General features: G+C 35.9%; 1 protein-coding gene across 1 annotated transcript in view; it reads left to right on the top strand.

Moving 5' to 3' along the window:
- The window catches only part of LOC133521221 (uncharacterized), a 165,758-nt gene extending 150,103 nt beyond the window's left edge, over positions 1-15,655 (top strand). Inside the window, exons 5-14 of the mRNA XM_061856068.1 lie at positions 3,142-3,731; positions 5,184-5,539; positions 5,897-6,130; positions 6,484-6,672; positions 7,315-7,521; positions 7,963-8,176; positions 8,695-8,925; positions 9,673-9,860; positions 10,323-10,545; positions 10,900-15,655. Of these exons, the coding sequence (XP_061712052.1) occupies positions 3,142-3,731; positions 5,184-5,539; positions 5,897-6,130; positions 6,484-6,672; positions 7,315-7,521; positions 7,963-8,176; positions 8,695-8,925; positions 9,673-9,860; positions 10,323-10,545; positions 10,900-11,007 (2,540 nt within the window). The 3' untranslated portion in view covers positions 11,008-15,655. The remainder of the gene's footprint in view (positions 1-3,141; positions 3,732-5,183; positions 5,540-5,896; positions 6,131-6,483; positions 6,673-7,314; positions 7,522-7,962; positions 8,177-8,694; positions 8,926-9,672; positions 9,861-10,322; positions 10,546-10,899) is intronic.
- Positions 15,656-25,808: the final 10,153 nt, after the last annotated feature.

Below are 25,808 nucleotides of genomic sequence, written 5' to 3'. Positions count from 1 at the left end.
TATAGGTAATTAGTCTTGATTAATACTGAAAAGATATTTAATACTGGTATTTAACATTGCACTACTGCGATATAATTTTTTAAACTGGAACTTTGTCCACTGACAAAAATAATAGCTACTAAAAACTATAAATATGAATAAAATTATTTCAACAACTAACTGCATTAGGAGGCGGTTATCACTTATCATGAAAAGTAAAATTACTGAAATAGTTCTAGGTAAATACAACGCTGGTTCCGTTGCGCAAAAAAAAAACTATGCGCGAATGCTAACTATATATTTCTATGCACCTTCATAAGGCTAGGCCATAGGCTAGTCTAGTAAGTATTTAAGTCGTCGATAGGATTTCAACATATTCAGTGAAGACGAACTGCCTACTTGTTAACATTTACAACTTATAATAAAACCAAACTTCTGGTGATGGGTAGGACATCAATTTAAAATGAGTTTGTAGAAGTACCTCATTCTCAAATGATGAGAAGTATTAGTATATTTTCTGCACCAACTGTTCCATTAACTCCAATGGCAACAATAAATATTTTATTTATGTATATATTCATGTATTCCTAACTTACCTTCTAAATATTTAATTGGAGTGCAATTGTTGAGGTTAAGAACAGTAATTTAACAACAGAAGACAGATAAGTTGAAGAATTAAACTAAGGACTGAAAGTACCTACATTAGGATGTAACTACATACTCACATATACAGCAACTTAATTTGATGCTTTTATGAAACTTGTTCTAATTTAGCTGTTCATTATCTTTATTGTTAAATTGTTCAGTATCAATGCAAGCTACTCGATATTATTTTAAGGTTAATAGTCATATTTCAATAATTAAAAATAATAATTTTGGTCACTTAAATTAAACGATTACTGAGCAAGCTTCGAAAATACCCAGTCAGTACAGGGACTTGGTTGACATTCCAATCGCTTAACAAGTAACCATTTGACTGTCCAGTCTAAGTACCAGTTGCACCAGCCACAGTTGATGGACTGGCTAACATCACTCGGTAGTAATATAATATAAGTATAAGTGACCTATGAAAGCCATACAATAAAATTTTAGTATGGGAAGCCATACAATAAATTTTGCGAACACTTTAACAGTGACAGACGGTTTGGTGCAACCAACCTTCTTGAGGTCAGGTTATACTGGTTTGTGCGTTAGTGCAATAATAGTAATAGCTAACAAAATTGTTAGCTATTTAAATAGACATCTCCATAGTTTGTAAATTGCTTGTCACAATCAGACTACTGAGCACTTACCTAGTTCCATTGCACGGGACTAAAACCCTTAGGTATACTTCTCAGTTCTCATCACTATTTTCCATTAGTCAAACCTATTTGAAACATTTTATTTTTAAACTTTTCAAGTGTAGCAGTCAATTTTGTCCTTAGTTCATCCCGTGTGAACTTTACACAATTACTCACCAGCCAGCACAATGACTGTGTTACTTGTATAGGCCAATTGTCCATCACAATGATATCTGTGAACATAATGTAAGAACACACACACACAACACAAAAATAATTATTTGATAACAGTAAATCACCATACTTAATATACTGTATTACAATAGTGCATGAATAAAACCCTTATACCTATATCTCAACCTACTTTCTGCTTGTAAAACTCATTTGAACAGGTAGTGGTCAGTTTTGTCTTTATTCCTCTTCTGGAACCAACCAGCCATTTTCATTTTGCTTGTATAGTTACACAGGTGATTATTCCATCCTAAATTATATTGTACTTTCAGGGGGGTACACTAATCCCTTAATACCAGTCATTTCAATAAATGACAATATAATAAAATCACTTCTTTTGTCACTAAGAAATACCGCATAATGAATTAATTAAAACTCAAATGGGATCATGACAAAATTACTGTTCAATATTCAATCTAGTCTAGGGTGAAGGCTTCAGTGGGTACACCAGCAAAATCACTATGCCACAGTAGGTATCAAACACTTTGCTTTAAACTTAAGGGCAGTTCATCATGCATTTCTTACCATTAAGAAAATTCCTTAAATATAACTTGAAATACACACCAATACTTTCCAATTGATAGGCCTGAAGCTGAATAACCTTATATGACCCCGGTGGAACTTCAGGAATATTACACTTATATAACCTTAATGGTAACTAAAAAATTAACTCAATATATATCATTACTTGTTTTTACTCAATATAATCATGATTTGATATTGAATTCAGCATTTCAACAAGATGCCAAGTACATTTATTGTACAGCACAAATAAGAATATCAAATTTGAAACTGCCAAGCCTGGTTTCCTGACTTGACATGTCGTGTTATACAATTTTGATTATTTATATACTTTCTCAACTGCACAAACTAAACCATGCGCAATCTCATAAATAATCCTATTAGGCTTCGCACATTTTAAGTGAACATTTCATTCAAATTAATTCTCAGTCCTAAATATAATAAATATCTCATAGTATTTATTACCTGTTTTGCTATCATAAACAAACCACTCCCCTGTATTGTAGACCAACATCATGAGTTGTGATCGAATTTGTTTGCCTCGCCTCGTTCACGTAGTAGCTTACCGGCAGGTCAATGACCGGTAGGTGATAATATTGTACTTCTCCGAATTCATATATGATTTATAACAATTCACACGTTTGTTAAATAGGTTTTGAACAACACATTGAATCACTTCGCGACCCAAAACTTAGTGCATTTTCCAAAGTAGGTACACGCCCATTATAAGCGTAATAATGCTACTTCCAACATTACGATTTCGTACGAGAATCAACTTATTTAACTGAAATACTTTGTGAGCATGAATGTTTAAGATCCCACTTCTGAAATGAAAGATATAAAACGCACTAGGTCTTGAGTAATTGATTTATTTGTGAATTAAGTACATGATAATATTAAGTCCGACGACCGACGCTCACGTTGGCGCGGGAAGCTCTCTTGACAGCCGCGCCCATGACAGCTGGGCTGTCAGTTAGGGCACGTTTACAAACCCGGACAATATAAATATTAACAAATAGTATCAAAATAGAAATAGTTTGATGACAGACGGTGTTTTCCATATAATAATGATATAAATTATCTTACATTTCTAACAGTTCACAAATCTCATAACAATTTCTCGTTTCAGAACGTCCTTTTTTCAAGCTCAGGCCTATGCCTTATCCCGTAAACATATCACGGGGTGAAGATACGAACGTCGCTAGAACGACAAAAACCGAGTATTACCTCGGGGATTTGATCTCCGGAACTTATTGCTCGCGGATCTTCAGCGACTGCGATCGTAAAAACTGTAGGCTACAGTCACCAAATTTTCCAGGCGTTTACCCCAGAAACTTGACCTGTTACTACGCTGTGCGACAACACGAAGTGCCTCAAGGAAAACACGCTTTAATTGTGGTGAAACAGCCGAATGGTCAGCTCGTCTCAATTAGAAGTCAGAAGGCATTGTACGCCGCGTCTCAACAAGAGCGCGGAAACAATGGGCGGGAGCTGAAAGTCTGGCAACAATGCGACGAAGTGCAAGACTATGTTACCGTATACGACGGTTATACGACGAGAGATCCTGTTATTCTAAAGTTTTGTGGCGGCGGGGTCGCCGTCCCTGAAGCGATATCGAGCGGACCTGAATTATTAGTTGAATTCACGACATCACCGTTTGGAACATTTTTGCAGCCGGCGACTTTGCAGTCACTACATGGATTTCAGCTGGAAGTTGAGGTAAGATTTAAAATATTCCGACTAAGTAAAGTACTTTTTTATACAAATCTGGAACTTCATTTGCAAAACGACTGAAAAAGTTATCTAAGTGTCGCGTTTGCTCTACGTCGTATAATAAATGCAAATTCCGTCGCAGCGTCGTCGGTTGCTCCGAACTATAACCATTCACTGTAAATGCAAATTATACTTTGAAATAGTTTAATTTTATAATCCTAACGATATTATAAAACAAATTTATGTACGGTTCAGTTAAATACTGCTTTTTTGTTGCAATGTGAATAAATACTAGTACTTTATCGTCGCTGTAATACGATTTTAACGGTGACTTGTTTTTAAACAATTTTAAAGCGGTGTCTGGAGCTGGTTTGGCTCCTCGCCAAATTGCAATTAAGCGAAAAGTTGATTCTGGATAAGTGTTCATTATTAATGATCATTAGCTGCGATAAGGATCATCTTTGTAATGTTAGTATATATACTAGGTAATTTAGAAGCTCTAACGGCTATTATATTTAGATTCAGCTGTTTGTTTCGAAAATTCTAACTTGCACTACACATAATAAATTAAATAAGAGCAAATAATTTTAAACTTCATTTATATAGCATATTTAAAATAAATACATTAATAATACTTATTATCCTTATCTACAATGTTATACATAGTGCTTATAAATAAATTATTCAATTACCGTGCAAACGAAATTCTGAAATAAACCGGTATTTAATCGGACGCTGATGCTGGAGAAATATCAATAATATTATCTCTAATTAATCATTTCCATTCTGAGCCAGAGCTCTCTATACCTAATACCTAAACCATTTTACATTAATGTTCCATTAGAAACATTGAAATAATTTTCAATGTTTGTTTATTTATAAAAATATTCCGATTTACCATGCAATTTTATGCGAAATTGCACGGAGTAATTATTAATGAATACATTGATAAAGTTGCCATGCACTTTTACGGCTGAAGGTACACCCATTTTTAAAGCTCGCTGTACAGTTCGATGCGTTTTCTAGTATATCTGTCTATTACGTGTATTCGTATCTGATATGTTACTGAAAGGGGTTAACGATAACATACGAACGTATCATCGCGCAAGTTATTTAAAGTGTTTCGTTTTGGGTGAACGGTAATAAATCAAGAAGTGCCCTAGAGACCCCGCTTGGGCTCCGGCCAAAGTGTAATTAGTACCGTAGGCCCGAGCACATAATGGGGCAGCGACCAAACTGTATCCGCACATTGTTTCAACTACGAAATTAGGACGCGTCCCCTTTTTGCAATGAAACTTAAAAGCGAATACTGGAGGCCATGTTATTCTACCCCAACACAAACTTAAGCCAAACATGTATACTGACAAAACAATCAGATTCCTCGAACGACGTTTCCATTTCATTGGCTTTGATTAACGATTGCGTTGTGTTTGTGTTCATGTAATTAATCTGTTTCAGGTTAGATTCGTCGATCAACAGTCACCGACATATGCTAAGAACAAAAGAGCTTGTGAGTTCTGGATCAGAGGCACGGGAAGGGGGATTTTGGAACACCCGCAGCATTCTCTGCCACCGAACACAACATGTCTTTATCATATGCAGGGAATTGACACATCTGGGCCGTCAGGGCGGAACCTTATATACAGGAGGCCTTCATTTTCCGCCCCTAGATTCAGAGTATGGTTCTCCGTATTAAAATTCTACGTAATTAATGCTCTTAATCCCAATTTGCCCGAAGACGAGTACTGCGGCAGTCATTTAAATATTTGGGACGGTCCTATGAGAATATCACCCGGATGCAGCGATATTTTTTGGTAAGTTAGTCGCTCTACTTTATACGTCTAAATACCTAACGACTCTCACGGGATCAATCCTAAAAGTCTAAATCTCGGGTAAAGCACCATTACTTTTAATCTGTAATTAATTTGCAAATACATTACCTAAGTTCAAATACAATTGGATCGTTTTGAATTAGTAACTTTTGTGCTCGTTTCATTACTTAACTACAAACACAACTTTAATTAAACGGAAATAAATGATCAAACGAAATTAAAAAAAGTTTGTTTGTAATCGGGATAATGTCGTCATCGTCTTCATCATGGTACGAAGAAAACGATGCTGGTGATGGTATTGATTAATAAATTTTAATGAATATTATTCCTCTATTTCAGCGACAAAGAGCGCTCAGTCCAAATGTCCCGCGCGACATCAGCCCAATCGGTGATCGTTGGTCGACCACCCACAAATGCCACGCTCATCGCCCGCTTCTGCCGCGAGCGAGCACCCAGGACCTGTGAGCACGCCATCTTAAGAAGATCCAGGACTTGCGCGCGCACAGAGAGCTTTCTGTCAAAAGGAGACTCGCTGACGTTGGAACTGAAGTTGACACAGGGAACGGCTTTGAAGTAAGTCAGTCAGCCTTTAAAAGCCGTTGCTTATAATCGTCAAGCTCGTACAATGCTTCTGCACCCAGGACTTATAAGCACGTCATCTATGGAGATCTAAGATTACTAGCTCAGAGCCTCTTGTCTCACTTGCGTTTAGTTACTACGGATAAAGCAGAGCGCTTCTGTAACTTCCAATAACTTCTGATACCTACTCATAAATAAATTACTTTGATTCTAATGTTCGGTATGAATATTTGTAGTTTTATTCATGCATAATATAGATATCAAAAATGTTTACTGAGGTTTTAAAAAAACTAAACAGTAATTATTATTTCCTTTTGCTAATTTGGTTTCGTTTTCTTTCATTCCAGGCCAATATTCTTCAAAGCCCTGTACGAGTTCGTCGACCTCCATCAAGACGGTGAGCCGTGGGGACGCGGTCCGTGTTCTAGAAGATTTTCTTCCCGATCCTTTCCTGAGGCACCCCCAGATCCACCTGTGACGTTTTCTTCGCCTAGAGATGTCTTTCTGTATGGCCGTGGTGGCTCAAGAAATATAAGGTACGATTTGTGACTGTGGTAATAATGTATGTCTTAATTATAACCAGAGTCTTGTAAATATGAAGACAACTCATTTACAAAACCGCGAGTATCGTCAATGTTGTAGATGACATTAAATATATTTTTTTATGTATATGCATATGAAGACTGCTATCAATCTGCTATTTATAATTTCGAAAAGTAAAAATGGACTTTACTGGTAAGAATAACAAAAGTATTCGATTTAAAGGATACCTAAATAACGCATTATTAACCCTTAGAAAATTAGAATATGAGTAATTTTTTTGTTTTGTTTTAATCGTACTTTTGTGCACATGACAGTGGCCAGGGAAGTCAAGTGTTATGTATATAAATTTTATTTTAAAGGGGGTTTGAGAATGCTGTTTCGATTATGACTGCTTTTGTTTGTTTCAGTGAGGTTACTACCATATCCTTAAATTACGTGTATTTATCTTTTATTGTTTCATACATTTTCATTTCGTTATATTTGGATTCCAATTGCTATGACGGTAATCTTAAACAATTTTTTTCATTTTCGGCCTTTTCCACATTGATCTTTGTTATTATCTTGGAGTTAATATTTCGTCTGAAAGGAAATCGAAAATAGAACTGGAAGTTTACTTTTTCATAATCTTATTTCAGTTGCACCTACCGTTTCGAAGCCAATCCCGGCGAGGTAATTCGGCTCCGGGTGTGGGGCGTGCGCAGTGGTGGCCGACTTTGCCGCTCAGTTCATTCCGCGCATTCGCCCTGGTATCGTTGCGCAGGAGACCCGACTGCGGCTGTCAGGATCTTTGACAGACTGTGGAAGGACGCCGGGCCGGGGGTTCCAAGGGATTGCTTGTGCAGGTAACACATATTAACATGTTAAATATAATCATGAAACCTTTACATACCAAGTTTCTAAAACAATCTAAGAAAACACAAAAACTATAGAATTTCACATACGACTTGCCGTAGGCTGTCGAATAGGTGGTAAAAAAATAAATTGTAAGACCATCAGACCCTCTAGCATTACTTAAGTTCTCGCGCGCGACTGCATACATTTAGCGCGACTTCAAGTATGTAGTCGCGCCCCAGAACACAAGTTATGCTTGAAGAGTAGGACCGCATGTCCACCGCTAACCAGACCTTACCATCAAGACTAATGCTGAGAATAAATAAAATTAGTACAGTGTAAAGAAAAAGGTTGAAATATTTTAATCCCACAAAAATAAACGAGTGTGTTTAATAAACTCTCAACTCAACTCAGTAATAAAGTGTCACATACGTTTTGCTTTAAATTTTTAGTGACATCAACGACTACGAATTCACATCGACCTCGACAATCGCCGAGCTCAAATTCGATGTGGTAAACATGTCCGCCGTGGACGACTTCAGGTCCTTCGGCTTCGAGGCGTCGGTGGAATTCATCAGGCTGGATACGGTGTGCGAGAGCTCGCATAAAGTGCATGGCGCTAGTGGCGAGCTGAGACTAGCGGCTATGCACCCGGCATCGGAAGCGGTAGGATTTTCTTTTCATTTTTTTAAGTTGATTTTAGCAGAATAGTCGTGGTTATCTTATAGTTAGGCTTGAAGCAATTGCCTCTCTACTCACGCGCTAAGGAAAATATTCGTTTCTTATTCCTAGTTATTAGTCAGATCAGTTTTTGATCTATTTACTACCATTAACCCTTTATTGGATAATAGCTTTCAAGCTATATAGGACCCTAACTAATTAGAGTTGATTTATTAACAACATGATATGTTTCATTAAAATGCATGCACATGACGTGTCATGAAAAAAACTCTAATCCCTACTACACTTTTTTTAATGGAATCTCTAATTAACTAAACCTCGATCACAATCAAGAAATATATTTCTTGGTTCAATATTCATACAGTTAAAATTGAAAAAATATAGAACAACACAATAACTCAAATCAAACAAGAATTATGCAATCGATTTTTTTTTTTCATCGTAGATCAGATTACCTACTGACTCTCCCCTAGTTACTCAAATAGTTTTCTTTGACATTACAGGAACACTGCGAACATCGTCCATGGCTAATTGACCCATCACCAGGCCGTTACTTGTACCTGCAGATTCAGGGCAGCATCATAAAAGAACCAGAGCTAGACAACTTCACTCTTCTGAATAACATCACCGTGGCTCCCGACTTGCGGCATTTGTGCAGAACGCAGAATAGAATAGCGGTGTATGCTGGTGGATTATCGCCTATCTTTATTTGTCCACAACCCCCTGAAGAGCAGGTAAATATATTAATAATAATATTAAGTATAAGAAAAAGATACAAGGATCAACCAAGTAACCATCATCAAATGATCGTTAGATTAAACGGACTGGTTTAGTGAGATAAAGTTAAAAACTCTGAAAAACTCATCTTCTGGCAGTGAAAGGCAAAAGGTATGTCGGCATATTTATCATCATCACGAGGCCTGTAACATTTTAAGCAGCATCTGTAGGTACGCAAGGGAAAGGGACAACGTCGCTCGCAGCTGTTCAACCCAATGCGGGACCAACATTTGAAAACGCATTTGTGACAGCTGAAAGGGGCTATGTCAGCAGCAGCTTGTCCAAGCTACCGCAAGCACTTCTGTTTCGGCAGGGCGGTGATGCTAGGCTTTGGCATATATTTTTTTGTTAGCCTACTATATAGTGTCCCACTGCTGCCCCTCGTTTTCTCCACTCGTGTGCTGTCGTCGGCATGCCAAAATGATGGTCTTCGCCTTTAATTGTGTTTTAACCTATTCACCATTTTCTGGACTTCTGATATCATGGAAGGCCATAGGGATCGTATAATCAGTCTTCATATCGTTTGTTGTTAAATATATAATTGTTTAATAAGTGCGACTGTAGAATAGTATCCAATTTAAGTTTATATTACGCGTAGTAAGTTTCATTTTTAGAACAATATTTTATTATCATTTAGTTCGGATTAGTTTATCACATTCATCAGTAAGTGTCCGATTCCTATAAAAAAAATGTTATAATTTCAGTGGGAGGAGGTCGTCGAGATATTTTCCGAAGGCTGGTCGAAAGAAGTAGATGGTCTGGCGCGTCACGTGCTGGGCCCGCCGCCGTCGCCGGACCGCTTCGACCTGGACTGGCCGCGGTCCCTGTCGGTGGAGCTTATTGCAGTTGAACATGGCTCTTACTACGTGTCCTGGCTAGAACTTTCTAGAAGGTAAGATAATGGTAGTTTGGTCTACGTTACAGTTTAGATGCAATAAGATTTAAATACGATTGTTCCGTTGACTGCATCAAAGATAGTAAAAACCTTCTTGGTCAATTAGCTCTCATGATGGTATAATTTTAAAGTACGTAGCAGAAATCAAGTCCTATATTAATACGGCATGTTAGTCTTCAAAAAATTCATATTCTAAGGATTGTGTATAGTGTGCTGAAAATTTTCAATAACATTTTTGATGTCGTTTAAGAAATTTTGTATACCTTGCAATAGATCTCCCTGTAAGCCATTCTTGAATGCGAATTTAATGTTAAATACAAGTAAAGGCATTGAAAGAATTGGTAACTATGACGACGTGTCCTGTATAATTTAAGAGGCTCGAAAGCCAAGGTTGTGATTTTTTTTCCATGGAAGAATGATTCTGCTTTACATAAAAAAAATTACTTACGTTTTATCCAGGCACGCCAGCGAGCGTGGCGGTGTGTTCGCCTTGTCCGGCGACTGCGAGTACCGCTGCGCTTCCCTGGACGCCTGCATCGAGCCCGCGCTGTGGTGTGACGGCGTCGCGCAGTGCCCGCACGGGGAGGACGAGCGCCTGGCTCAGTGCTCGGCGCTGCTGCGAGTCCCGGCGCATTACGCTGCAGCTATGTTGGCGTTCGCGGTGCTCGCGGCCACCGCTGTGGTGAGTCCTTACCTATACCGAGTTAGGTAGTTGTTCTGGGCAGTGTCCGCAACTATACATCCAAAGTGCGTATGTCGTGTGATACCTGATATTTATGACTACAGTAGGGCATCGATAATCCATGCTAATAATGGTGACGAATAATGTACTATGCTGCCGAGAGGATTGTATAAGTTTCAGTCATTTCTTGGACAACACTCCTAAAAACCCCGTTAGAGTAATTTAAGCTCTGCTATGAGACTGTTTTGTTGGTATTCTCACCACATGTAGGTAGATAAGCGGTTTGCTTTTTGATAGCTGTTTGGTTGCCGTTTTCTTTTTCTTATATAAACAAAATTTCATTTTTTATTACAGTTGGCAGTAGCGCGCAACTGCCGACGACGCCGCTCCGCGCTCCAGCAACGCCTTAAGAGCCTCTCCTCGGACACCGCCATATTCGACGAAAAAGAAGTGATTTGCTGACCAAGCGAGGACTCCGTGCGATATGTGGAAGTAGACCGCGTCACCACCGTGTGACGTGCTTCCCGCGCGGAGTCCTTATGGGCACATGTTATTTCACTTTCAAAATCACCAGCTCTGAGGATGGAAATGTACTGTTGTTGAGGAACTTTGTTCGCATGAGGGTCAGTCGAGCACACGCAAAAGAACCAAAGCAAATTTTAAATATGCATGAAAGGTTTTATTTATTTAGTTCCATAAGTTGTTTTTACAGTCATCGTATTTAGAAAGAGCGCTAAGTTATCAGTCATCACATATTGCTGTATTACTTATTTTAATTGCATACTACAACAGTCCGAGCACACACGAATTGAGACAGTAAAACCTTTTTTTTGTAGATAATTGACATGATTACAAGTAATTAACACGGACGCAGCTGACATACCTAAATATTTGCGTATACTAAATTAGTACATGGGACATAGCTAAGACGACAATCGTTTGCAGAAAACGAATCGAAACGCTTTTATTTCCATACATTATTTACGTTTATCTTAGCGTTTCGATTCTTTTTCTGCAAATCTTGGAAAGGCCCCTGAAACACCTATGTGAGATGACCGCGTGTTGTCTTTATAGACTCCATCGAATAGTAGTTAGTCTGCAATTTAATCTCATTACGATGGGTTAACGGAGCCTTTTTATTATTGTTATTGGTAGGTGTGTCTACGTGTATTTCTTCACTTTTGCGTTGTGCTACTTGCTGGTTTTTATGTAAGTAAAAAAAATATTGGTAAATCGCTAATGCAATAAAAGTGTTGGTTGATATTCTTAGAGGATTAGACGCGAAGCGATTAAGGTTCGACTTGTTGATAGGATTAATGGTTGTGTGAAAGTGTTCGCATTTTAAGCACTTTTCGTATGCAGCCAATTTATTGGATTATAAATAATAGACGATCTCAATTGATATTTAATAGTATGATAATGGATAGTGTTTTTAAAATTGGAATGTTGAGTCCTCACAGCTGGTTCAGGTCGAAATTTTAAGACATGTAAATATGATTGGGATTTAAAGATGAAAATGTTCTTACATTTTGGACCAAGTGCAGTCGATCGGTGTTTGTAACTTGGTATAAATTATGTTAAAAAAAAATTGTTCAAATCCCGTATGCTTTTTATTTGAGCATTTTAAGGAAGAGAAAAAAAATAAGTCAACGAAAATTCATGGTACAAACCAAGAAAAGTTATTAAATACCGTAAACTCGTGTAACTTTAGTCCACAACTTACAACTATGGTCCAAATTCAAGTTCCAGTAAAAATATATAAATATTTTTCAAATTATGTTGAGTATTTCATGGAAAAAGCATAAGTAGGTAAATCTAAGCCTAAAAATAAATGTAACGAGTATAAATCAAAATGGCTCGTTATTAATCAACGTTAAATACTGGACCAGGGTTCCCTGACTATATTTACCTGAGTTTACAGTATTTAAAAAGTAAAAAAATTGATGAAAGTATTTGTAACTCAAAAGCAATGAAATCACATTTTTCAATAACTACATGTATTTTATAAATTCATAAAGAAAAGAATATGTACAATGGTAAATTAACATTAAAAATTAAGATGTTAAACAAGGCAAAATTAAAGATATAACGCACAATGAATGATTCTGGGTGAGTGGCCGATCGACTCTGGCACAATTTCAGTTACGAGTTATTGTGATTACTGCATAATTTGTACATAAAAAGTGAATTTGTAGCAAGTATTGTTCTCATTCGTTACTATTTAGGCACAGTTACATAACACTATAGCAGATACACCACTCTCAAATGAAAACGGAACTTTCGCTTGACTAGTAATTACTAGGTAATCAACCAGTTGGTTAAAATTTGATTCCAAGAATGTGCGTCAATATTCTGACATTGGATCGAAGATGGCGTGATAGTAATAGGGACTGTGCGCGTTGGAGGGTCCGCCATCTTGTGGTCTGAATCGGAACCATAAACAGGCACATTTACACGTCAAGTGTTTTCTTGTGCATAGTAGGTTCTGCCATCTTGTGGGCTACATCGGAACAAAAAACATCACATTTACGCCTCGCGCCAAAAATCTGACGGCTCCTGTGCTGCCTCCTATAGTTCATGCACGCTCCCTATAATTCAAAACCGTGTTTCGTGGGGTGTGTCTGATGTAGCATTCTGTAATATGTGGTTTAGGATTAATATGATATCGTTACGGCAATAATTTTATTTAAAGTTGTTTGATTGGTGCAATCGAAATCATACCCTGTGTTCTAAATAACTTAAGTAGTGTATTCGTATACGTGATATAAAACTGCCATTTTTATATAAAATATTGTTCGTATGTCGTTATGAATATTATAAAATTTATTTGTGACTCGTTTGTTTTTGTAATTCTTTTTTGGATGTCAAATATTGTTCTAACGTCATTTACTGTACCTACGAATATTCCAATTTCTACCATCTTGAAAAATCATTAATATTGTAGAAGACCTAATATTGTAATTCATGAAATATCCTATTGTATTGGAAACGATGTAAATATAACTAAGACTATTCATATCTTAGAAATGTATTAAAGTGATATTGTTTGTTTCCCAGGGAAATTCATAAATTCTACGATATCGCGTTAACTATTAGTGAAAATAATGAAAATATTTAGCTAACTTATTCATTTAAATGATAACGCTGAAACAAAAACTAAAATATAAACCGTTTATTACGCAGTAAAATCTACATGGAGCGTTATTATTTAGTTGAAAATGCTATTATAAATCCGAATATAAATTTGAGAATTTTAGATAGAGAATCAAAGAAAATATTACAAAGTTATTAAGTACCTATTTGAGTCAGAAAATGAGTTTAATATTTTAAAGTTTTGAAACCTGCTTTATTGTGCTTTTTTATTTATTTTAGTTTTAGTATCCTAAAAATAAGCTAGTGAATTTATTAATTAAGGAATTATAGTGACATGACACTGGATTTAGAAAATGTTTGTATCGTCTTCCATAATGTATGAAAATTCCGGTTTGTTTTCCCTTCACCTGAACTATAATTTAATATAGATATCATATACTAAAGAAAAAAAGGTTTATGATGACTTCGTGCGCCCAAGGCAGAGATCGTATGAAATGTCCAGCGATCAATTTCGTCAATCGAAAAACTGTGGAAAACGGCGAAATGCTATGCTATGCTTTTGAAAGGAGAATGATAGAAATTGGTAATCAACTGTTAATGACCACGCGTTTATATCATATCCGCTTTTACGACACACGATATTGAGCGCTCGAAATGTAAAAATCGGCCCCCTGCGTCTAAGACATTTTAACGTAGTTTAGGGAAAAGGACCCATGCTTAAATAAGTCATTTGAATACGTGACTTTTGTTTTTGACAGAAAGTTCAAATTGAATTGACAGGTTTCTTTTGATTGGTTACTTTTTCCTGAATTACGCCCATTTACTTCTAGACCACTTGGTGTCCCTTTCATGTAATTTAGTAATAATAGCTAGGAAGTTTCTTCTTAATTCTTTTTATTAGAAATAGACTGCCGATAGTTCTCAAGTTAAAAGGTTCCGTGGAACTGGCCCCTGGGTCTCGATCTCATTGGTTCAATGAGGTTAGAAATGAAATTGCAGTTTACGCACCTGAAGCTATCTTCCATTGACAAATCTAATAATAAAAGCTAACATGTTTTTTTTCAGGTCTCAAATGGTAAAAAAGCGCAATAATAAAAGCGTAATAAATCCTCCTAGCTGCCTCCTATCCTAGTCGGTCAACAATGTGGTTGGCATTTGTCAAAAGTTTGCATAGATGGCGCCATAATAGCTTTCTTTAGTTTTCCAAAAATCCATGTCATAAAATTCCAAAAAAAAAACGTGAATTTGACACAATTCTAGGGATTGACAGGGTAAGCTATGCTGGCGCCATCTGTAAAATACTTCTGCCTCCATTGATACTTTGGATTGCCTTATGGAAGGTAGAGGCATAGATTGCCTATTCTCATAATGGCAGATGTCAGTAAATAACCTGTCAAAATCAATCAGCCTTTACTTTATCTATCACCCCATTTAAACAACTGTTTAATTGTCAGTACCCCTAGTGTAATAAAATTCGATTTCCAAACGTGACGTACGCGTTTGCGTTTAGTCTCATTTTGTATTGGATTTCGAAAGAGCGCGCCAAGCGGGACGTTTTGGAACCTCAAAATCCTATACAAAATGAGACTTGACGCAAACGCGTTCGTCACGTTATGATGTCGATCAAAGTTACACTAGGGGTACAGTTTTTACCTAATTTCCTAAGTATATGAAATCTAAAACCCAAAATGTTTCAGGGTCATTCTCCAAAAATATGTCTCCGGTCTAATTGCCACAACCCATACAAAATCTATGAAAACAGTCGTGGGAATTAGACGCAACCGCATACATATTCACAGAGAATGACCTTTCACAGAGCGACAACACGGTTATTATAATGGTAACTTTACAAATCGACATTATAATGCAAGATAAGCCGCATCAGGTTCATCCTGGATGACAATAATGATGGATAATAGCTAAGCAGAGATACCTAATTTCACGTTCAAAACATTGATTACGAAGAGTTAAATGATGATAAATAAGAAGTTTTTGAAATAAATTATTTATTGCATGATCTGTGTCTTGTTATTTCTACACAAACCATTTTATTAGATAATTCTACATACTCGTATACACGACAAGTCATAAAAAAACCTTTACTAATATGGACCATTTTTAGTACATACCTATGTTATGTACTTATATGTGTATAATTACGTCTGTAAAACCAACCAACCTTAAAATATGATAAAATATCCAGAACAGAGGGACAGATACCAAGTGTCTCTCGCAAAAATAGTATCAGAGTATTTGAAATACAGGTGGAGTGTCAAAACTGTAAACTCCTAATTCTTTCAGTGATATGTGTAAATTGGCCTTTGATCTATTAGATGGCGTTACTTTTGGTATTTAACAAATTTAACATATATCAGTGAAAGAATAAGGATCAAAGTCAAATGGCGTACTAAACGTTTTAATCATGTGTCGAAGATGGCAGTAAATTTACTGTGGCTACAAAATTTTCTTTCACAATCCACCTCTATTTCAAATTCTCTTTGATAGAATAAAGATAGAGATAAATAAACTTTTTGGTCCATATATCTTGCTGTTGGCTTTTCAACTTGCTATAAATACGAAAAAAGAACACTAATTTCTAAATCTCACTGTTATTATATAATTTGTTGTTGTGTGTGTGTGACTTTAACTCCATTGTCGACACCTATATACAAGCTACCCCCTTATTAAAAAAACTTTACGGGCCTGATCTACATAGTTAAATTATGTTTTGTCCCTTTCTTACAAATACATAAGTCTAAATGACAGTTAAAGACACACGATTCATAGCTAATTCATGCCAGTAACGCGTTTATGAATAACGCTACTCTTGAAGTTTTTGCATTATACGTCCGACACCTCACGACATCGCAAGCATTTAAAGGGTTAATTTGCGAAAATAGGAACAGGTAACGCCATCTGTACGATATCGTGCAAACTTTGTAGACCCAAAGGTTGAACGACTGGGAGTAGGGAAGGGTAAGTACCAGTGATTCCAGCAATTGTCAAAAGATGGCAGCCAAGTTTTTATCTTAGAAGGTACTTTAAATGAAACTTTTCCGTATATAAAATTATAAAAAAAATGGTGCTATTTAAAAGTAATTAGAGATTCTGTAAAAATGCATCTACCTTATACTGTAAATTGACATGTATTCTAACTACCCGTAGCAATAGACTGGTTTCATATATATTCAACAATTCTGGTTCATTGCAATAAAATAACCTGTTTTCTGTCACAATAATAGTAGATAGCGAGACATTCGTTGATTATGATCGTTTCCACTATTTTGTTCTACTTAGAGTTGATCTAGTTAGTTAATTTGATCGAGAAAATAACCGCTTTTTGCAATGTTCCTGGGTAGTAATAGTAAGTAACAATATTGCCGATTCTTAATTGCGGCTACCTACAGCATACCTGGGGCCCATTTCTCGAACGATATTAGACTAATATTATTAGTTTACGAACTATTAAGTCTTATGGGTTACCATGGCAACACACAAAAATATTAGATTAATACCACAACTAATACCATTCGAGAAATGGGCCCCGGGTCGATATTACCAAAGACTACATAATGATCAACTTAATGATTCACACTTGGTATAATTTATGTATGTATTAATATATGTATGTTTAGTTGTATTAAGTATATGTGTAAGTTTATGAATATATAGTTTATATTCATATATAGTCTTACTACTACCTAGGCCTACTTAATCTTTCTGGTTTAACCCATTGGTTGACTGGTAGAGAATGCCTTAAGGCATTAAGTCCGCCATTTGTACCTTCATGTATTGTGCAATAAAGATTAAATAAATAAATGGAGCAGCAAGAAGGAAAGTTTCTAAAAATAAACTCCTATTATTTTGAGTGAATAGTGAACATCGACTTGCAAGTATTTTTCTTTACTAAAGTTTATTTAAGTTTTAAATAAATACCCAATGTTGGCTACCGTTTTTATGCTCACCAGTTAACGGTACTGTAGATGTAGGTCCAGAAAAATATATAGATCTCAAAATCCTGCAATGCTTATTTTTAAAACATAAATATGTTCTAATATACACAAAGGTATTTTAACTTCTAAATTTGCTGTTTTTTTTTAACCTAATCTATTTTACATATATTTTTAGTAGATACGTTTTTTAATTAAAACCACTAACATTTATTGAACCCAATGTTTACCATGATAAATCAAATATAGATAAATATTTACCACAATTATGAATAAGGAGTGAAAATTCTCGATAAAAAAAAGCTTGTAACCACCAACAATCCTATGCATTTAACGTTTTCAAAGACCTCCGTCGACACTAGCGCCCGTAGCGGCAAAACTAAATGCGGTAGCCCTCATTTCATTTAAAATCTTTTGGGAAACGATCGAGCACAAATGAAAGAAGATCAAAAAAAAATTCTTGTCCGCAGATATTTCATCCTTATTCATCCGAAATTCTCTAAACAGGCGTAAACAAAACTGCTCCTTAACTAACCCATTTATCGAGTCATGGGGCCCGATTCCCATTTTTTATCGCGGACTCGACAAAAAGGTAAATTTGTTTATCCCTCGACCCACGTTTGAACACAATCTAGTTTTAGACATACGTGGTTTGAAAATTTATTATGCTACTGCTGTTACGAATATTTAAATGCACGGGCAGTTAAAGAACCTCAAAACCATAAGAAAGAAATTTTGTACAAATCTGAGATTTATTTTTCATATCACCCATTCGGAAACAGGCTTTTTCACATCACCTATTCGGAAAATTTGGACGCTTTTTCTTCCCTGCTAGGAGGAATGAGGAATCATGATGGCACTTTTCTGATCCAGGACATTATTCTTTACTCTTTTGCATAATATTTTTTAGCTTAAATAATAATTTATTTAAACATCATATCGTGATATGAAAAGCAGTAGGTGTCAAACGGTAGCAAAATTACTTCCACCTTGGGCGTTAACACTTGAATCCCTCACTACCCTCAAGATTCTATTTTAGAATCCTTTGCTTCGTTCAGGATTCAATGTACGCCTACGCCGTGAATATGTCATTTAGCTCCTTTGTGACAAAATCTACTATTATGTATAATAATCCGCTGAATTTTCATTCATCCGAATACAGTTTTTCCAATCCAGGCGTTTTTTTCTTATCGGTATATAGTATAGATTAGTGATCGGGCGCGGAGGGCTGCGGTCCACAGTCGGCGCCGGTCTATCAACGCAAGCTCCTAACGACACTCCTCGGAACGGAGTGAAACATGTCGAGCGTTTTCGACTTAAAATACGTGAGTGACCCGTTGTAACATATTCAATATGATTTGTGATCGATTCAAAAATCCAACGGTTATTTTCAATACCTATATTTAAACAGTTAGGTACCTACCTGCTTCATTCTAATATGATTCATGTATTATTATTACACATATGGTGTACTTCGTGATTCCCCTGGCGTTTCGTCGTGTGTTTCATATGTTCCATATTCATCGTATTTATAAGAACCTTGAAATAAAGCTACTTCGTTAAGTGACGCTTTATGAATTTATATTTGGATATTAAATTTAGTATATTATATTGAAATATAATTAAAAAAGAATGAAAATACTGCATGGTAAAACTTTCTAAATACTACTTGTTAAGTGGCAATCTACTTATAACAAAACTAACTACATAATACCTATACATAAATATGTTGTATACGCGTAAATACTGTTTACTTAATATGAGCCGTTAAAATTGTAGAAAGAATAACTAAGTATGCTACCGAAATTTATTTACATACATACAAACATATAATCACGACTAATTCCCGGAGGGGTAGGTAAAGACCACGGATTACCACATGCTACGATCCTGACATACCTCTTTCGCTTCCTTCACTTTCATACTCGGAACATTCCTTATAATACACGCTCGTCGGTTTAGGGTGCTCTTGACCTGGCTTTTCTTTAGGATTTCCTCGATTGGATCAGAGAAAGTCCACCGAGGTCTACCTTTTCCAGCTCTCTCTTCTACTTCTCCCTTATAAATTCTCCTCGTTAGCCTTCTTTCACTCATTCTTTCCACGTCTCTATAACCATCTCAACATACCTTTCTCAATTTTTGTTACTACATCTTTGTTCAATCTACACTTTTCCCTTATCACACTGTTCCTAATTCTAATCTCACACCACACTCACTTCTCAACGCTCTCTTTTCCACTGCATTCATTTGTATGTTGGAGCTGAGACTGCCAAGCTGAAATGGGCTGGGCCGGCCATGTCTGCCGCGTGCACCCACAGAGGTGGACCAAAATAACCACGGATGGGTGGCACAAGACGGGCGAGGATCTGGTAGACGAAGATGGCGGGACGATCCGGACGCATATCTCAACGACTGGCCGGAGCTCAAAACCGAGACGAATGGAAATCGAGGAGGGGAGGCCTTTGCCCAGCATCAGGAGTGGGACACCGTATGGGCTTAAAATATAAGTACCTGGGCGACCGAGCTTTGCTCGGTTATAACTATTTATTGTAATATGGTGGTGTATAGGTGATAATCTACATAAACTTAAAAAGTAAAATGTGAACTGACAATTATTATTATTTACAATCGATTTTAACCTTACAGCACTTGTCACAGAGTAACGCCATCTATTGTCAATTTCTCTTATTACATAGGTCATTTTTTTACTAAATTAAACTTGTCTAAAACAATAAAAAATTACATATAAACTTGAACATATAAGAAAAAACAAAACTTAGTCACCGGGCGAGATTCGAACCCGTAACACTCGTTTAGCAGTCCGCGTCTTAACCCGCTGGGCCAGACGGACAGTGGCCGGCAACACGAAATTAGCGACCATGTTCTGCGTCGAAAGAAAAACGCATGAAAACTCGAAAATACGCGTTTTCCCAAACATAAGACTAATCTAGATAGATTGTATACCCCCAAAAACCCCCATATACCAAATTTCAGCGAAATCGTTAGAGCCGTTTCCGAGATCACAGAAATATATATATATATATATATATACAAGAATTGCTCGTTTAAAGTTATAAGATATAATAATCTACAAACATTCCTTATTCATCAAGTTATCACACCAACGATAGAAAAAAACGGTGTATTCATATATGTAGCCCACTATTCACAGGAGGCAATTATTTTTATAGGCTTCAAACATATCAATCCTAGTTGCAGAGCATTTCCTAAACGACGGCAATCATCACGCATTTTGTTCCGGGAATGGCACTGCGCATATACGTTGCGTCGGCGCACGATTGTTATAACGAAGCGCATCACTCTGTCACTCAGGCAAACCATTATAAAGAGACATACTTAGCACCATGCAATTAGGATATTCTTTGCAATTTCAAGTATCAATGCGCATTCATTAAATAGTTTTAAATTTCAATATGCCTTAAGAAAGACTTTAGTAACTTGGGCTAAAATGGTGTACCATATTTTTAAATATTATGAAATTCCTATTAAATAGTAAACTATTTAATTGTTCAGGTATTAAAACTATTAAATTAAACATTTAAAAATCTCCTTCGCTATATGTCAAAATAAAATCAATTTCATGCCAAAAATGATGTAAATCATTTTGGAAAAGAGCTGATACTCTTCAAACTGCGGGATGATTCTCATCAAACAGCATTTTACGTCTAAGGTTAAAAATATAAGTAAAAAGAAATCGTCAAAATTGATAGTCGAATCCGTTAGTATTTAATATTCTTTTTCTGTTGCTACCACATTTACATTGAATAATTTTATTTGACAGACAGAGCACGAAGCAAAAATGCCTTTGTACATTGTTTTGTTCCTTGTCCAAGTTCAACTATTCTGTTTATTAGGTACCTATAGGTCGAATTTTTGGTATTCTCATGATATTTCAAAAAGACGGAGAAATCGCGGGCCTCTATTTTATAACCGTTGTCGAACATTCTGACTCACTGGCGCTCGGGCAATGAGAATATACTCGACCAGGATAACCGGTTGCATTCCGCGTTCTCACACCAATATTGTCTGATAGACAGCCAACAAGTGATGGCACACGGTAGTGCATTATACACTCGAAGTCAATGTCACGGAATTGCAAGTGTTGCAACATCCAATCGTTGGGGTTAGATAACAATGTGTATTATCGAATCACTGATATGACACGTGTTGTGTAATGCATTGCCGTTGTTGTTAAGACCTAAATTGGAAAATATCAATACAATAACAATAATGCGAACATGGCACTATGCCAAATTGTATACCATTATGGGTAAATTATGCAACCGGATACAAACCCAATTCAAAAGAAATAGAACATGTTGTTTCGAAAACCTATTAGTTTAAACCTAATATAGAACAAATTCCAATCCACTCTCGTCTTGAGTAAGGTACCGCCTTTAGAAACACGAATATGCTGAAAGACAAATATTGAGATGACGTTCTGTAGATTCTGGGATATGAATCTGAACCTCATCTACCTGTGTCATGTCATTATAACTTCCATAAGCTTTCATTGTATCCTTATTTATTCATATACTTACTCCGCTCTTGGAAAATTAATTAAAAAAAATGCCTATAAAATGATGTCCTTATTTACAAAAACTGTCCTTCCGTCTTACAACGACAAAAGCCTATTTATCAATACTTGAGTAAACAACAATTACTGGAATGAAAAATGGCTTATGAAAGTTATGAATAAATAAACTGCGTAGTAGCTCTTATTATGATTTTAATCACAGAATTTAAGCATTAACGTATGTTTTTGTTTACTTACTTAATAAGAAAACCAACGATGTAACCAAGTTCAAAGATTACTAGTAACATTATATTATTTATTAGTTGAAAAAAAAACTAGAAACCTACACAATGAACATTGTTCCGGAACCGAAACTTCATTTTCCATGACAGGTGACTGGTAATCATTAGAAGCTTTCTATAAAAAACAAAGTGTCAGATGCCCCGGCCCGAACCTGCGGCATTCTCTAACGTGAGCCATCCTTTATGCAGACGTCGCAGAGTATAAAATGCGTTATAAAAGGAATTTCGACATGCTTTTAGACTACACTTTGAAAATTTTAATTACTCTTACATTTTGAAATATGTACATTTCAACTGGACGAGTAAAATAAGTAAAATGATCATTGATGCATTCGTTGTTTTGGCGTCCATCTATTGTACCTATAACTATCAACGGCTAGCAACGGTAACAAATAAATCACTTTAACTCTCACGAATCAATCAATTCAAAATCCTCCGACCTTATAATCTTAAACTATCCCAATGTCATAGGAATCTCGAGACCTTAAGGTCTTGCAATTCTTCCGCCAATCATAACACGGAACGACCTCCGAACTATTACGAGCCGAATTTGCCTGTAATCTCTCCGGCCTTTCAACCGGGCGACAAATATTGTCGTAATTGTCGTCCAATGCCGACGGATGGAGGCCGAATAACATTTGCGAGACAAATGATCAATTCTTTGAAATTCTCCTTGATCCTTGTTATCTCCGGACATGGGCAAATAAGACTGGAAAATAATACCGATAATTTCAGTTTAATTACAAATGGTAAAAACATTTTGCGTTCATAAATGCACATACATACTAAGTTTGGGAGAGAAAGAAATTAATTTTGCCCCAAAATAAGATATGATATAAATCTAACGATGACATAGTGTTGATGTTATTGTGATTTATTTCGGGAGGGGCCATAACTGCAGCAGTTAGATGATCTAGGTCAAATATTGTGATAATCTTCTATGGGTAACAAGGTCATGCTTGTTTGCTATACTACGATTCCCGGAGCTAACCCGTTGTACGCTAAGCAAATAAACTAAAAAAACTGGAATCCATTTTATTCCTTTTTAGGGTTCCGTAGTCAAAAAAGGTTTCGCCATGTCCGTTTGTCCGTCCGTCTGCGGCTTTGCTCCGTGATCGTTAGTGCTAGAAAGCTGCAATTTGGCATGGATGCATAAATCATACATTGCGACGAAATGGTAAAACAAATGCTAAATACAACATTTTGGGTACCTCCCATACAAATTGTTTTTTTTTTGTTCGCTTTAACCTAATGGTGTGGGGTATCATTGGATAGGTTTTTAAAATTAATAAGCGTATCCAAAAACATTTCTTAAGTGAAAATTTTCGAAAAATATCGCCTAGAAAGAAAAAAAAAATTGTCTCCCCGTCTAACTTCTGAACCATGAGTCAAAAAATATGAAAAAAATCTTAAACAAAAGCTTTATGCAATGAAAACTATAGGGAACATCATCGGTCCAGCAGGTTTAGAGTTATTGCAAAAGTCTTCTCTTCTTAGTAAAAACACGTACAAAGCGCTACGAAGGTACTCCGTTATGCTTTTAATGTACATGATACTTGTATAATAGTTACTAATAGCTGTATAATAGTTTAATAAGCTTTAAGCTTTTTTACTCCGTTATGCTTTTAATGTACATGATACTTACTAATAGCCCCCGTTTAGCCTATTCTGATAGAAATGAGCATGTCCCGACAATCCCGACATGCTCTTGGCCGATTTTTTATTTGATAACTTAATGATAAGGGCGAACATATTTACGAGTAGGGATAATAAAGTTGCCACCAAAATAGACGTAGCCTTATCATATCTACTATTTTTGTATAGTGGGATTAATATTGTTTATTTTGGGACAGTATTCATTCCAACGTTATAAGAATATTAAGTAAGTAAGTAAATATTCTTTATTGCACCAATAATTATTAACAATTACAACAACAATTATTAATATTACCCAATTTGATAAGACACTCTTTGTTCTAACGTAAATCAAATAATTCAAAGTAGTTAAGTAGAAAAATCACCAACAGTGCGACACCTTGTAATGAAGTGTTTAGATTAAATTTTAAGAGTAAACATATATTTTTATTAATTTACGCCAATATACAGATAACTGATATTTTTTTCTGTACTGAACACAGTTGATACTATATATAACATAGTGGAATATAAATAAATCTTTGTCACTTTTGCAAAGCCCTATTAAGGTCAATGGCAATAACATAATATGTTAGACCTTAGGTATGATAAATCTAGAACAGGCTAATATTTACTTACACATACTGCGTAGGTTTTACTCGTACTCGAGTGCACGACATTCATTACTCACCGATCTACCCGTGTATAGATATCAAGTTGTCAGTAGGCAAGTATTAGTACTTAGATATGGTTTTCTTGTTTCGGGAAATTCAAGTTATGCAAATCAAGCACTGTTAGCACAAAAACAGTGCTTATTAGAGCTATTTGTAATGACATATTGACTTCATGCAGACCTCTATTTAGAAATATGAAACTTCTGACTGTGCCAAGCATGTATTTATATAAAATTTGTTTATTTGTTGTACAACGCGAGGAACAAGAAGAAGAAGATACCCGCAAAAAAGACAGTATTTTGTAGAAAGAGCGCTTACTGTATGGCAATAAAATTTTTTACTGTCTCCAAGACGAACTGAAATCATTACCATTCAATCTTTAGAAGTGTAAACTTAAAAGCCGGTCGATACAAGAGTGTTTTTATTCAATTGATGTTTTTTTTTTACTATTGCAGATATGACTAGACACTGACAATTGTAATTAGATTAAGTATGACATTTGTTTTTTTTTTTGTAATTATAAGAAGTGACATGTATAATATTAGATATTAGCATAGTTAATAGATGTATGCGTGTTTGAGTTTTTGCATGCCAGTTGCTGGTAAAATATGCGTGCTTCTTAGCTACTAAGTCCATCTTGTATACCATATTTTATGCAAAATAAAGATATTTGATTGGATTTGATTTAATAGTATTCCCTATTCATATAATTATATAAAATATAAAAGTTAACAATAGTAATTTTAATACAAGTGTGGAAGGAAACAATTTTCAACGAGTGATGATAATGTTAAACATGGACAAAAGTGAGTAGGCTTGTACTTGTACTAAAGTGAAAAAGACGCAATTTCCTCCACACACTAGATCGAACTATTCCCGAATGATTCTGCTCTTAGTACATTTTAGTACACTATACGCGAAACGGAACAGGAGCGAGGCAGCGGCATTTCACTCGTTTGACGCTCACACTAGGCACACATTAGGCGAGCATTTGTGGCGCTTTCGCGTAATTTGGACGCACTTTAACGTGCACTATTTTTAGCGGGGATCTACATAAATCGCTACGTGTAGA

Source organism: Cydia pomonella, chromosome 9, assembly GCF_033807575.1.
Source record: "Cydia pomonella isolate Wapato2018A chromosome 9, ilCydPomo1, whole genome shotgun sequence".
Taxonomy (NCBI): Eukaryota; Metazoa; Arthropoda; class Insecta; order Lepidoptera; family Tortricidae; genus Cydia; species Cydia pomonella.
The sequence above is the reverse complement of the archived record's forward strand: the minus strand, read 5'-3'. Positions and strand labels throughout refer to the sequence as shown.